Raw genomic sequence first — 16,000 nt, 5'->3', positions numbered from 1 at the left:
TTCAGGGCACAGCAGCGAGCAAAGTATAGCTCACTACAGCTCACGGCCAACTGTATCGCAGCTAAAAGGTATCTCCGACACTATTTCAAACTGATTTGAAAATCACCAACCACAGAGGACACAAATTTCCGCTCCTTTCATTCAAAACTCGAATCGAATGGCCTCCAGATTGACTGCAACCGCAAGTTTTCCCGGCGTATTTTTCAACTCCTGCAATATGCAAGGCAGCGTCCAAACTTTTCGGCTTACAGGGCTGCTCTGATTACAAAAACTGACTTGACTTTTCCAGCATTTTCTTTAGGATTTGTAGATTTCGCAGCTCAATTCTGCTTTCACTGTAAGTTTTCATTCCACGAGAAGCGACGCTCGACTCAAGTTTGACAGAGGCGTGATTTGCCTAAACCAATCACAATTCTTTGCGACGCATAGCAACCGAGGAGATTCCTTCATTTTGTATAGTCAATAGATTTCGTCAGGTGGCTTTTTTCCTGTTCGCCAAAGTGGGGAAAGGCCGGCTTTAGAATTATGTTCAAAGATTTTGAAATAAAAAAGCTGTAGTAGTTTGTTTCGTTATTATATAAAACAAATAGATTCCATGTTGCCGAGCGTCTGTTCAGTAATAGATCACAGAAGACGTCAAAATGTGGTAAGAACATCGATAGAAACACAGTACACGTTTTCTATTTCTTAAGGAGAAGATTGACTGGCTGTTGCTAACTTTTATTTTCAACCGAGAGAGATGGAGTAAGGGTTAGAGTAGCCTTCTACCCCGGCTTTGGTTGCTCGGCAACTTTTTGGCAACTCCTTGTATTTCGAGCAACCTTTTTCGCTTCGAAAAAGTTTTTGCATTCTGAGCAATATCTAGTTCTCTATCAGTTCTGAGAAACTGGAACAGCTTTTAGTGCTTAAATTGGCCTTGCTTCCATATTTTACAATGTTTTAGAAGACATTTTATTAATTTCCTGCGAAAAAAAAGCCAGATGCCCCTCCCCCTGGGGCGGATAGCTGCACATCATGAATGCAAGATGTGTGCAGCCGGAATGCTAGGTCAGCGTTTTTCTTTAAATTCAAAATAGCAGACGAGAAGTCACAATCGACTGACTCGAGTGTCTCAGGTGTAACAAATTGACGTCAGTTTTTTTTTTATGCGTCTGTCCTCTTATTGATGAAAAATTGAGTCATAACATTGTTAAAGTGGCTGTGGAAACACGAGCCGCGGACGAGTGGTTCCGTAATGAAATTTATCATCAATATAAGGACAGACGCATAAAAACACTGACGTCAATTTGCTTTTTTACAATAACAAGACCCCAAAATGGTCAAATGCCGGGAATAAATGAGGAAAAAGACGCCGTGAACTTGCCGTAAACAAAGATAAGTGAATTTTATTCAAAATGGCGCGAACATGGTCTATGGTTTTTCTCGCTTTTTGATTGGCTACTTAAAAAAGTCATTAAAATCCCATTCGTTCAAAAGTTGACAGTTCGACAGCTGGAAGTTTGAAGTTTGCGCTAGAAATTAATATTGATACGTAGTCTTTACTCATACATTTTTTGGTTTAAATTGAGGACAAAGTTATTTAGCAACGTTGGTTACACCACAAAGTTGCACAAAAATTCTTGTAAATGTTGCTTTTGTTGTACTTTTTCATCAGATCAAATATAGGAAGAGAACAACAAATTTTGTTTTGTTTTTTTGTTTTTTTGTTTTTTTTGCAGCAACTTATGAGCAATTTTCGTTACAAAAAGCAACTTTTGACTTTTTTGAGCAACTTTTTGATAAATCGCGGGCAACTCTTCGGGAAATCTCGGGCAACTTGTGGAAAGCCCTAACTGACGGTCATAAGGCTTGTCACGCAATCTCCCTCGCGTGGCAAGCCCTAAGAGCTTCTGCGAAGGAGGCTAGGATTAGAGCCACAGACGATAAAATCAAAATGGTTTGCACCAAAAAATCTAACACTTTCTTCTTTTGCTTTAATTTTCGTTGTTTTCGTTGGTGGGAGCGTAGCATAAGTTAAGCATAGGTTATCGTCAGATCAGCTAAATTCAGACCTGTTGAGGTGGGCCAGTAATCTGATTAGTGACGGGATTCGATAGTAAAACAAGAAAGAAAAAAACTACCCAGCCCTCCTTGGATAAAAGCAAAAGTGGGAGTGAAGTAAGAGTAATAACTGAAATCAAGCTGCTATTATGTTACTGTTTGACAGCCATTTTGACAATTTATTTATCGTCTTCTTTCTCGCTCCTTACAAAAGGTTACGTGATTAAAATCTGATTGTAATAACTTCGTCACATCTGGGAACGAGGTTATGTGCTAATTAGTTAGTACAAGTAAACTCAAAGTAGCAGTGTTATCAGCTTGTTGTCTGTGGTTACAGGTTATCTGGAATGAAAAATGTAACAAGGATTTTAACACTTAGAGTGGTTTAATTTTCGTGCTCTGAACTATATTTATGTTTGAAAGTTACATCGACATGACTCCAAATATCGGTTTGATTAAAAGGTTTATTTATGTTTTCCTTGTCACTGCAACAGGATGTAACCCATGGCTTTGATGTGTTTCTCTCCATTATCTGGATCGTACATTGCTTGGTTTCCACACGTGTTGGAGTCATCAGAATACCCTGCAGTACCAAACCCGATTCTTGAGTCACAAGTGGAGCAGAGATTTTGCTCGTTGCTAACGATGCCGATTCTTGCTTTAGAATGGGTATTAGAAGTACACATCACATTGAAGCCTTCTTTGTTACAGTGGGTCTGTAAGGAGGCCTGTGAACCAATCAACTTCTTCCACGTGTCACGACCCAGTGAGGTGTTGCGGTATTGCCCGTCAGCGATCAGCGAGTACAGAGAGTCGGCCTGCTTCTTGATGACGATGAAGTTAATCTTTTGGCCGATATTTATACCAAGACAGATCTTGGAGAAGGATGTGTTCCAGTAGAATGGTAATTTGGTCTCTTTTGAGTCAAACCCAGTCTCCCCTCCAGGAAGGTTGTATTCAGTTTTGTTACTCCAGTACTCTGAGTCATAATGAAATGTGCTCTGAGGAGGAATAGAAGAAAATAAACTTCCCAAAACCTGTTTCTATTGAATGAAATTTACCAGACCTGAGATAACTTAAACAGTTTTCACATGTGATGCATGGCTTAAAAGGGGTTGACGAAACAACTGAATATTGTGAACTGAGTTTTGAAAGCCTTGGCTTACACTTGTAATATACCTTGTTGCCGTCAATTTTCATGACCGGTGTCCATCCTCCATCTCCACATCCAAAATCTCCCATGTGACAGAGAACAGAAATTGGTTTTGAGTCAACATGGAGCGTAACCAACTGACTCACCCTCGAGCTGTCAAATACAGAAATGTCTTTCAATAGGCTACCTTTAGATCGGCAATCTTCTGTGACTAGGCTTAAGTAATTTGCGCTTTTGATTATTACACTAGCTGTAAAGGTCACAGGAAATAAAATTATTAGTTATATACTGTTGGCTCTAAGAACCGCGGGTATGCCCCTTTGTATCAGCTTTGGACGTTTTTTAAAAGCAATAAAATGTATTCTACTTATTAAATAATTAGCTATGTAGTTTATCTGTTAGAGTCTCATCCCTTATCGTCCAAGTTTTTTGTTTTGTTTTGTCTGGAGTGGACTCCACTTCCAGCCGTTTTCAGAGTCCGGTTGTGAGTCTCCTCCCATGGTGTGAGTACGTCCTCCGTGCGTGCTTTGAACACTTTTCGTGAAAAGTTTAATGACTTACTTGTGTAGTTCATAGAGCTCCTTACATGATTTTGGAGGACCTGCAGTAGAAGAATTTGAAAACAAAACAACTGACTGAAAAGTAGTTTAAGAGCCAGTTCCTGTAAATACCGAGAATGAGATGACAGTCGCGAAATTTTCGATTTCTTCATATTTTGCCCAAATAACCTCTGTAGTGAGTTGTTTTCGAGAATACCATTCAAAGGTCCTGAAGCGCTTTAGTTTTTTCGAAATCGAGAAAAGTTTGAAAATCGCCATTTTAGCTGCCTGATGCCGCCGAAAATGGCCAAAAATTGTGCATTTTCTTTTCGCTCGTACAGATCAACGCGGTGATATCTACCTATATACTTTGGGTAACTCAAAGTGCATGTCTTGCTGTTTCTAAAACATTACTTTGATTAGTAAAAGCTCCAAGTTTAATAATATTTTAGGCCGATAAAAGTACCTTCATCGAAGCTCGTGAGCGAAATGGCTAATTTTAGCTAATTTCAATACCATCAAAAGCCCACTGGTACATTGAATTTGAAGTCGAAACTAAAATTTTCTGAAAGCCCATACTCTATATTATGTTGTGTGAAAGTCTCTTCCGCGGCCCGAAAAAACTAACCCATCGAGAGACATAAGCGTGTGGTGCATTTTTGTAAATTCGTCATTCGCGAAACTAACATGGAACTTGGCCAGCTACCTTCATCAAGAACAAAAATAAGCGAATGGAAACCTTTTTCGTCAGTAAGGATACTTGTAATCTGTTTTTTTTTTTTCCTTTTAGATTGACCAAATGATTAACTTTTGCAAACATTTGCAGTTAAATCAAAATAGACGCTGCTTTTGGTACATTTTAATGTTATGCAAATTTATTTCGTGATTTTTTTTATTTAGTGATTTAGACAAGACTGATCATAAATGTAGTGTTTAGATTATTATTAGTATTGTTTGATTGATTATTGTTTTTTACCATGTAATTTATAGATACTGACCATCGGTTTATACCAGCGTCTTCCTCCCGGACTTCGCTGATCGGTCTTTCAGTTAAATAAAGCTTTATTATTATTATTATTATTATTATTATTATTATTAGCATTAGCATTAGCATTAGCATTAGCATTAGCATTAGCATTAGCATTAGCATTAGTATTAGCATTAGCATCAGTATTAGTATTAGCATTAGCATTAGCATTAGCATTAGTATTAGTATTAGCATTAGCATTAGCATTAGCATTAGCATTAGCATTACCATTAGTATTAGTATTAGTATTAGTATTAGTATTAATTATTATTATTATTATTATTAATTATCATTATTATTAATACTCATCCCTGCAATTACGGAGCATAGGTGCACTCGGCTGGACAGGGACATTCTAGCACTGCCAGTCCGTCTAGGGGGGTTTGGCATGACAAACCCGTGTCTTGACGCAAATCTTGAGCAATCCTCCTCCGTCAAAGTTACCATCCCGCTGGTCCAACAGATCGTGGCTCAATCCCATCAGATGCCGGATGATTCTTTGGTCAAGCCACTACAACAGGCAATGAGGAGTGAGAGAGCAACGGTGCTCCAAGACAGGGCACAGCATATCAGAGGGGTAGCCCCACAGAAAGTCCAACGGGCACTTGACCTTGCTGCGGAAAAAGGGTCATCTGTTTGGCTGACGGTACTCCCCCTTCGTGAAATGGGTTTCAATCTAAATAAGAGAGAGTTCCGCGATGCAATCAAACTGCGCTACGATTGGCCGGTTGATGATATCCCCTCCACCTGTGTATGCGATGATGCTTTTACAGTGGACCACGCAATGATATGCAAGAGAGGTGGGTTCGTTACCCAACGTCACAATGAGCTGAGGGACTTAGAAGCTGAACTCCTGAATATGGTTTGTACCGATGTTGAGATTGAGCCTGTCCTGCAAGACATCTCGGGTGAACAGCTGGGAAGAGGTTCTAATCAAGCTCCAGATGCGAGATTAGATATTCATGCGCGCGGGTTCTGGGAGAACCAACGATCAGCATTCTTTGACGTGAGGGTTTGTCACCCTAATGCTGATTCGTATAGGGACCTAGAGCTCCAACAGATATACCGCAATCATGAGAATGAGAAGAAGCGCCTTTACGCGAGGAGGGTTTTGGATATCGAACAAGGAACTTTTACACCCCTTATTTTCACGTCAACAGGCGGCATGGGAAACGAAGCGTTAGCGTTAGTGTTAGTGTTAGTGTTAGTGTTAGTGTTAGTGTTAGTGTTAGTGTTAGTGTTAGTGTTAGTGTTAGTGTTAGTGTTAGTGTTAGTGTTAGTGTTAGTGTTAGTGTTAGTGTTAGTGTTAGTGTTAGTGTTAGTGTTTGTTAGTGTTAGTGTTAGTGTTAGTGTTAGTGTTAGTGTTAGTGTTAGTGTTAGTGTTAGTGTTAGTGTTAGTGTTAGTGTTAGTGTTAGTGTTAGTATTAGTATTTCGATCACCGGCACGTGCAAGGCGCCCGAAACTGATTTTCCTTCCGCCTACTGTATGTTTCTTTTTGAAGGTTACAACTGTAGCACACATTATTCGTTCAATATCGGCAGTTTTAACTTTTGTGGAACACCCATGGCCACAGCCAAACTTGACTTCAAGTAAAAAAAAAACATTTTGAAACGTCAAGTTTGAGTAAACAATCGATTACAGTTGCATCCATCATGTTTGGCGTAAATATTCGAGCACAATCATTTCATGTAAACAGGTACGCTCTACTTTAAAAACAACCGTCTCATCGTAGCCTTTTTTTGAAATCCTGGTCTGAAACTAGGTAATGCCGATAACAAAGCGCGAGCAGTTGACGAAACTTTATGATCAACTGTCGAAACGTTGTACTTATGGAATAAGCAATATGATTCAACCTTTGTATTTCTCACCCATGTGCTTGCAATTCTTATGGATACAATTGCCCCTGTCTGTTACCACCAGATTTATAAATGAGTCGCTCGTTTCTTCAGGTAATATAGTACGTACCTCTGAATAAAACACATACTATGACATCACTTTTCTTTACTGTGTTCCAACAGTCGTCCGCGGCCACTTACAAAACGTAAGCAGCAAGACAGCAAAACCACAGAGGCTTCTTTGTCAATCGCACTGCGCTTTCCAGATTTCTTTCTTACAAAGTTTCCAGACTTCGCTTTTTTTAAAAAAATTCCAAGACTTCGCCGTTCTGTCGGTCAGTCCGAATAATTGTCATGGTGTTAGTTGAGTAAGTTCTTGACTTTGTTTGGTGGTCCCAGTTCAGACCATCCAGCAAATGTGGATTGCGAGACAAACGGCCACTTGCAAAGTGTCCAAAGTGGGTGAAGATGGCGGCGAGTGAAACTGTTTGCTTGTGGGTGTTGTTTAATTCTGCAGGAGGACAGAACTCGACGAACTGACAGAGCCGTCCGCGGGTCGTGTTATCACGGCATGTCTACGTAGATTAATGGAAAGTATTACCGCGTTCACAAAAGTTGTGCAAACACCTTTCCTCTTTACCTTTAAAATACATGTTTGTCGTTCGTACTTTTTGAATAGAAATGCACCAGTGATAGGGCAGGAATACAAAAAAGACAAAGGAGATCTAGGGGGCATCAGATCTTAGATACGCGGTGTGAGTTTACATACATATTCACCCCCGTTGCCCTCTGCTAAACTATATAGACAATAATATGGGCGCTTTCCAAAAATCGGACACTCAGAAGAGCTAAAATTTTCCTTTATTTCACCTTGAGAATTCACAATTATTGACTTAGCGAACTTCCCATCAATAATTAGGCGGTATAAAATAGTTAGGCATTATGTATTGTAGCCTTATTTCGCGCATTTCAGAGGCAAAAGTAAGAGCGAATGTATGGACTGTCCACCGGGACAAAAAAAATGTGTCTGTTGTAGAGAGGAGTTCACTGTGGAGAGGTGACCATTAGTGGACGTTCGACTGTATAGTTTATATAGGTTTAAAAAGGAACCGGTAACAGGAGTGAATATGTAGGTAAATTCTCAACACGTATCCATTTAAGACTAGTGCCTCCTAGGTCTTCTTTTTCCATCCCAGTCATGTCCCTGGTGCATTTCTATATTAAAAAACCTGGAGCAATATACCTGTATTTTAAAGTTCAATAGGAAGGGTGTATTTTTTTTATTAACGGTAATAAAGTCGAAACTTTCTACAACGTCCACTTTGGGGACAAGGAAAGTCGCCGTTATGGAGCGGTATCAGTAGGGGTGAAATATGACACCGATATTTTCTTGGGTTTCAACATTTTTATCTTAAAAAAGGCTTAGTGTAACATGTAAATTCGTAACACAATCAAAATATATCAATAAGACAGAAACCAAACAGAAACAGAGACCAAAGACCTGCGGCATGGATCAAGTTTCGTGACCATGTCCAATAAAAAATGGGGTTTTGTGGACAGCGTTCGTCGGTTGTTGATTAACTGGCCGTTGTGAAGAGGTTTTTTTGGCAGTTGGGACGTGTTTTAGTGGCTGTTGCTGTTGTCGAGGCCGTTGTAGAGATTAAAATAAGAGTGACCGTCCGCCGGAATGAAAAAAGTGGCCGTTGCAGAGAGGTGGTCCTTTGTGGAGAGATGGTTGTGCAGGATCGACTGTAGTTTCCCTTTTCCAACCAGACATAGAGAAAACACCCTGCCTACACGAGGCGAGCAAGGAGCAGTTTGGATTTCCTGTCAACGCCCCCTCCCCCTCCCCCTTTTAGGGGTTAAAAATGAAGTTTTAGTAGCACTCAGGGTGTTCAGCCTCAAAAGGTCCAAAGCGGGAGCTTTTGCGATGCCTTTTAGGGTATTGAGCCGAAAAAAATATGACGCGGGGAGATAACGTGTTATGTAAGAATTGGTATCTTTTAGAGGAGAAAAAACAGGATCTTGGTACCTCTTAGGGGATCTTAGAAGATCAAAATTTTTCAGGAGCATCCCCGTCCTTCTTATATGGGTGTCTCCCTCCCCTCGAGGTCCACGTCGCCATCTTCACTCACTTTGCAAAACGTCAGATATCGACATGTTTGGTACAGTGGCAGATTGTCACGAAATCCACAATTGCCTAATTGTCCAAAATGGGACCACCAAACAAAGTCAAGTACTTACTCAACTAAGGCCATGACAGTTATTCGGACTGGCCAACAGAACGGCGAAGTCTTGGAATTTTAAAAGAGAGCGAAGTCTGGAAACTTTGTAAGAAAGAAATCTGGACAGCGTAGTGCGATTGACGAAGAAGCCTTTTAGTTTTCTGTCTTGCTGCTTACGTTTTGCAATTGGCGGACGCCTGTTGGAACACTCCAAGAAAAATGATGTCACAGTATGTGTTTTATTCAGAGGTATGTGCCATATTAAGTGATAGGAAACGAACGATTCATCTATAAATCTGGTGGTAAAAGACAGGGGAACTGTATCCATAAGAACTGTAAACACACGGGTAAGAAGTACAAAGTTTGAATCATCTTGCTTATTCCACAAGTACAACGTTTCGACAGTTGATGATGAAGTTTCGTCAACTGCTCGCGCTTTGTTATCGGCATTACCTGGTCTCAGACCAGGATTTCAAAAAATGCTGCGATGAGACGGTTGTTTTTAAAGTAGAGTGTACCTGTTTACATGAAATGGTTGTGTTCGAATATTTACGCCAAACATGATGGATGCAACTGTAATCGATTGTCTACTCAAACTTCACGTTTCAAAATGTCTTTTTTTTACTTGAAGTCGAGTATGGCTGTGGCCATGGGTGTTCCACAAAAGTTAAAACTGCCGATATTGAACGAATAATGTGTGCTACAGTTGTAACCTTCAAAAAGAAACATACAGTAGGCGGAAGGAAAATCAGTTTCGGGCGATATGCACGTGCCGATGATCGAAATAAAATTGCATAACATTAAAATGTACCAAAAGCAGCGTCTATTTTGATTTAACTGCAAATGTTTGCAAAAGTTAATCATGTGGTCAATCTAGAAGGAAAAAAAAAAACAGATTACAAGTATCCTTATTGACGAAAAAGATTTCCATTCGCTTATTTTTGTTCTTGATGAAGGTAGCTGGCCAAGTTCCATGTTGGTTTTACGAATGACGAATTTACAATAATGTACCACACGTTTATGTCTCTCGATGGGTTAGTTTTTTCGGGCCGCGGAAGAGACTTTCACACAACATAATATAGAGTATGGGCTTTCAGAAAATTTTAGTTACGACTTCAAATTCAATGTACCAGTGGGCTTTTGATGGTATTGAAATTAGCTAAAATTAGCCATTTCGCTCACGAGCTTCGATGAAGGTACTTTTATCGGCCTAAAATATTATTAAGCTTGGAGCTTTTACTAATCAAAGTAATGTTTTAGAAACAGCAAGACATGCACTATGAGCTACCCAAAGTATATTGGTAGATATCATCGCGTTGATCTGTACGAGCGAAAAGTAAATGCACAATTTTCGGCCATTTTCGGCGGCATCAGGCAGCTAAAATGGCGATTTTCAAACTTTCCCCGACTTCGAAAAGACTAAAGCGCTTCAGGACCTTTGAATGGTATTTTCGAAAACAACTCACTACAGAGGTCATTTGGGCAAAATATGAAGAAGTAAAAAATTCGCAACCGTCATCTCGTTCTCGGTATTTATAGGAACTGGCTCTTAATTAACGAATAGGTTTGTTTGCCAATTTTACTTCGTCCCTCCCCAATTAACTAACCATGGGTCTTCGAGGATACACGCATAATGACCATTGCATCGTTTTAACGTTTCAAGCAAATTGATAAGATGAGAAAGAACTGAAGTTTGCCGTGCAATCGGTGTTCACCTCACAAACGTAACTGGATGAGAAAGGACAATATATTTTGGAAAACGGAAAGTTTATAAGATCTTCCCCTGTGTGTTAAATGAATGAATTAATTTATCTATTGTATTTTAGTTAAGTCATTATTTTATTTTTGAATTAATTATTTCAATTTACCTTTACGACAGTTCGTTCCTGTGAATCCAGGGCGACAGATACAGCGATATCCTTTACTGGTGAATCCAGCTTGACAGGTCCCATTGTCCAAACATGGGCTGCTGCTACAGAGATTCTGTTAGGAGAAAAAGTCGAGATATCTTCTATTAGACTGATTTTCAAAGTGCATGAGAGGGTTCTCGTGTCTGAAGCAGTTTGCAAAAAGTTTCAAATATTGAATGAACGTCTACAGCACACAACAAATAACAAATTGGAAGGAGTTCAAAGATGTAAGGTAACCTTAGAATACTGGGATTTTAACTGTCAAACTTTTATTTTACAAATTTGCATTGTGGGCTTTCTTTCAATGACTGTAATTAATTGGGAGTCTTGTATGAAATTACCTCGATAGCAAGATAGGTAAAATCCGGTTTATTTACAAGATAATTTGCAAACTGGTTTTCATCTGTAGCGTTGTTCAACTCGCATTTGTGTTTTCCTTCCTCCAATGGTCCTAAATTGATGGACACACAATTGGGCTCCATATAGCACATCAAGCGACAGCTCCCTTCACTGGGCACCTCCTCATACTTAATTACGTGGTTCTTCATTGCCTTGTTTGCAACTGGTTCCTTGAATATGATGTTGCGACATTCATCGTCTAAAAAGGAATTAAAGAAATTAAAAATTAAGTTTTAAACATTAATTGGAAACAAAACAGGATGGTCTTCCTGAGTACAATATTTTCAGAGGAAAGACTGCGTATCTGAATTTCCGTTGGGCATTTTATTGTTGTATTTTTTCTTTTATTAAACTTTTGCCTTTATTTCGCCATATATATTGCTTACATATACTGCATGATTTACTTTCTAAATTGTTATTATGCCGATATTCATATATAATATTGTTCTTCGTTTGAATTATTTGAATTGTTGACCACTCGAATCTAATTCAATTGACACAACATCAAAGGGCGGTAATCGATTTTTGACTGTTGTCATCATTTAAGATTCTGGAAGAGGCGACAAGCTAGAAACTTTCACTAGAGCATATTTATGTTTTGCCTAGGAAATCAATTCGACAGGAAAAGCCCAGTCAACGCTGTGCTTTTATGCAGACAATTTCAGGCTCCGTAAAACCATCTATATTCCGAAAATCCAACTAAGAGAAAAAAAAAAACAAACAAACTAGGAGAGTATGCTTACCAGAGCAACCACAACATATCGAGGAAATGATTCCAAGTGAAATACAAATGATGTAAAGGTTGATTGCAAATTTATGCTTAAACTGAATCTCCAGTGAGGAAGCCATCATCTTCTGGATGATAAATTGAGAGTCTCAGGGAGTTTCAGCAAGTTTCTGCCTTTAATTTGACAGCAGATGTTCTTGTGTTTAAGCTGCGTAATGTCATCAGCCTAATGGGTGGTTTTCATATATTGACAGTATTGAATAAATTGGTTGATTGCTAAGATGCTGTAGCGGGTGGCAATGAAAATTAGCTAAGTATCAACTTAAAGAACAGGAATTTAGAAAGTTAAAATTGAAAAATGTCTAAGTACTAACTTCTTTTTAAAAATATAACCAAATTATTTTGGCTGGCTGATTACTGCATACAGGGCCGTAGCCAGAAAAAAAAAAGTATGACTGAGGCCATGTCCATGGTTTACTCTTCCTAGGTGTTAAGGTTGCTTATGATGACTACAAACAACGAAAACAGCGCTGGCTCAGCCGAAAAAATAAATTATGCTATAATTGCTCAAACCATGGACAATTAACAAGTGTAAAACAGCGACTGTGTCTTCACGCCCCTCAATTCATCAAGACCTTCTTGAATACTCTTGAAGAGACAAGCATTTCTTCTCGAAGCGCCTTTCCTGTTGGGCAATACTCTAGACAAACGAACAAGCAGTGCTTCATGTTTACTTCTATCCTTCAGATTATCTTTCTTGACTTTGAACCCCTTTGAAACAAATCCCACGTTAGCCATTAACTCTCACAAACCCTGCATGTAGATATCACGGTTCCAGGGACCAGACACCACTATGTGAAATACGACTTCAGTTAATATAAATCCTCCTCGTCGTAACCTCTGTGAGCGAGGAAATGCTGGTTTTAGTTGTTTTTAGTCATAATTGACATAATGTTCTCGTTGAATTTTCTCTTCCGTTGCAAGTCTTGAATAAGTCATATTCTTCGAAATAATTCTGTCTAATATCAGTCAGGAAAAAGGTCGAATGGGTTTTGCTATCTCTAATTTTCACCTAATCCTGTCGAATCGGTATGAGAAAATGGTGCCAAAAACGCTTGAGTGAGTGAATGAGTGAGTGAGTGAGTGAGTGAGTGAGTGAGTGAGTGAGTGAGTGAGTGAGTAAGTAAGTAATTAACAACTTTATTTACAGAGGGTAACACATAACAGAAAATCCGTACTTGGTACTTGGGCGGGTGAGGGAGTTAGTTATGGAATGGAAAATAATTTTTTTTTCTCTCAAGCATCTGAGCGGACCGGAATTCTAAATCCTCGAATTTGATTGGCGAATCGTACGCACGTGACCGGTCCAGCTTTTTACGATACGGCCCACGGGCCGGATTTTTTTCCCGCTGCCTAAATTTCGCTCCTAAAAGTTAGAGGTAACGTCAATCTTTTGCCTTTTTTCCACATCCATCGACGATTAGTCAACGCAAGTTTATCTTTGTTTACTCTAAAATGGCAAGGAAAGTCACTGTAAGTAAATTCAATTGAGTGTTTTGAAGTTGTGAGAGTATGCTTAATTGTTTGTAGCTTGGCGCTGTATTGGCGCGTAATCCTGAGTTTCTCTCGCCGTAAAATTTGAGTCAATTTCAGTCGAGTGTACCTCTCTGATCGTTGCTGTATTTAGAAGAATTTCTGTGGAGTACACTTAACGAATTTCCTTGCTTTCTGCAATGCAATTTACGGTAGAAAAGTGACGAAGGGATTTTAAAAGGAACGACTGACAGAAATTGTTTTTGTAGTAAAACTTCAAACTTCGCACCTCCAGCTTGAAAATGCTGCCCTCCGCCTGCGGCCTCGGGCAGCATTTTCAGGACCTCGGTCACAGTTTTTCACCATACGGACCTCCAAGCCGGCAAATAACATATATAAGTGTACCCACCCCCTTTAGAGTAGGAGCAAGAGTTGGAATGAAGTAAGAGTAATATATGAAATCAAGCTGCTGTTTTGTCACTGTTTGACAGCCATTTTGACAATTTATTTATGGTTTTTCTTCTCGCTGATGACAGAAGGGTTACGTGAATAAAATGGCGTGATTGCAATAACTTCGCCTTACCAGGGAACGCAGTTATGTTCTAAGAAGTAAATATATGTCAAACTCAAAATAGTTTAGTTTTTACGCTCTAAACTATGTTTATCATTAAAAGCTACATCCGAAAATTAATGCTTTCAAGACAGTTTTATAAACTCCTTTTTTTGTTTTCCTTGTCACTGCACCAGAATTTAACCAATGGCTTTGAGGTGTTTGTCTCCATTATCTGATGAGTGCTTAGTGACGTTTCCACACGTGTTGGTATCATCAGGATACCTTCCTGTCCCAAAGGGCTATTCTGGAATCACAGGAATTGCAGTCGTTTTCATTATTTCTGTAACGAGTATGCGTACACGAAGTACAAGTCCAGTTCCCGCCTCGCGGATCACGCGACAACGGGCTCATGTGTTCGGCCATGTTGTAGTTTTCGTCGTTGCTGCTTAGTGCATTAAATAAGTTGTTTTGCGGACACTGCTGTCTATCCACTTGTCGTTACAATTTCCACGATGCGGATTCCTACCTTACCAAGAGCAACGTTAAACCCTTTCTTGGTGCAGTTGCGCTGAAAGGAGGCCTGCGATATAATCAGCGTCTTCCACATGTTGCGGCCGAGAAACGTGGCGCGGTATTGCCCGTCAGCGATCAGTGAGTTCAGAGAGTTGACCTGCTTGTTGATGACAATGAAGTTAATCTGTTGGCCGATCTTCATACTAAGACAGATCTTGGTGAGGAATGTGTTCCAGTAGGTCGGTAAGTTGGTTCTCTTGTGTATCAAACCCAGTCCCCTCTCCGGGAAGATTGTATTCGCTTTTAACGCTCCAGTACCCTGAGTCATAATGAAAGGTGTTTTGAAAAGAAAAATAGCGTGAAATATTCATGTAACATTATGGACCCTACTAAGTTTTAGTTCAATTGATAGTTATTTATTTACATATGTATTTCTTTATTTATTGACAGGGAACAAACTCTTGTCGGAAAGCAAATGACCAGTACACGCTCTTTGCCATATGATTGCTACCAGAGATGATCACTCGCCTCCCACCAATGTGGCCCAGGTCGATTCTGGCCCAGTGTCTTATGTGGAGTGAGGTCGTTGTTGGATCTGGACTTACTTCAAGGGTTTTTCTCCGGGTTTTCCGCTTTTCCTTCCTCCACAAAAAAAGGAAACATTTCCAAATTGTACTTCTACCAGGATAGAGCGCCGGCATGAAAACCACTTAAGGATGATGTGGCATCCTATCTAAATACTATAATTAATTAATCAATCAATTAATCAACAAACTAACCAAGAAACCAACCAACCAATCAACCAATCAATCAACCAACCAACCAACCAACCAACCAATCAATCAATCAATCAATCAATCAATCAATCAATCAATCAATCAGTCAATCAATCAATTTATTCGTTCATTCATTCATTTATCTATTTATTCATTCATTTATCTATTAATTCATTTATTTATATATTTATTTACGAAGTTGTTGTTACCAAAAGAATAACAAAACCAAGCAACAATCAATAACAAAAACAACAAAACGTATCATTGATTAGTTAATATTCATGCAATGTTCCCCACCTTAATGGAAAAGTGATCTGAACTCTTGTTTCCTTCATACTCTGTGGAGTTTCTGTATTTATCAGAAGACAGCAGCTCCCACCAAAGTTCTCCGTTAGTTCCTTTGAAGGCGGCCATGTTCACAGAAAGGCACGAACGACTGCCGAGGCATTCAAAGGTGCAATCGAATATGTCGTACACGGTGAATGTTCCAAATTGAGACACATTCAGATAATGGAACTCGTGCTTTACAAATGTTTGTTGTCGGACACTTTGTAAAGTTGAGTAAGTATCCTTGGGATGGGGCAAAATGTTTCACTTTGTGTAGGAAGAATGGAACGTCAGACTCCAAGACTAACTGACAAATTTATCGACTGCAGTCTTCGCTATTTTAAATTGACAAAATACCTCGGGGCTCGTCAGTTGTTTTGTTCGATATGAAAGAACGAAACAACACTTGCTGGCGTTTGTAATTTCACAATAAACCAAATCC

General features: G+C 39.4%; 1 protein-coding gene and 1 pseudogene across 1 annotated transcript; both read right to left on the bottom strand.

Annotated features, from left to right (window-relative positions):
* Positions 1–1,997: 1,997 nt before the first annotated feature.
* Positions 1,998–12,186, bottom strand: LOC110049194 (uncharacterized). Its single transcript, XM_089292245.1, has 6 exons — positions 11,873–12,186; positions 11,072–11,328; positions 10,689–10,803; positions 3,755–3,794; positions 3,220–3,346; positions 1,998–3,041 (listed from the first exon to the last, which is right to left on the bottom strand). The coding sequence occupies exons 1-6, from the start codon at positions 11,979–11,981 to the stop codon at positions 2,523–2,525; spliced, it is 1,167 nt and encodes a 388-aa protein (XP_089148371.1). The 5' UTR covers positions 11,982–12,186; the 3' UTR covers positions 1,998–2,522.
* Positions 12,187–14,426: 2,240 nt separating this feature from the next.
* LOC149110177 (putative skeletal organic matrix protein 5 pseudogene) lies at positions 14,427–15,645 on the bottom strand (annotated as a pseudogene).
* Between the last annotated feature and the right edge of the window lie 355 nt (positions 15,646–16,000).

This window comes from Orbicella faveolata, unplaced genomic scaffold (genome assembly GCF_042242905.1).
Source record: "Orbicella faveolata isolate gen_17 unplaced genomic scaffold, um_ofav_v1 contig_24, whole genome shotgun sequence".
Lineage (NCBI taxonomy): Eukaryota > Metazoa > Cnidaria > Anthozoa > Scleractinia > Merulinidae > Orbicella > Orbicella faveolata.
Note: the sequence above shows the minus strand (reverse complement) of the source record. Positions and strands in the feature narration are given on the sequence as shown.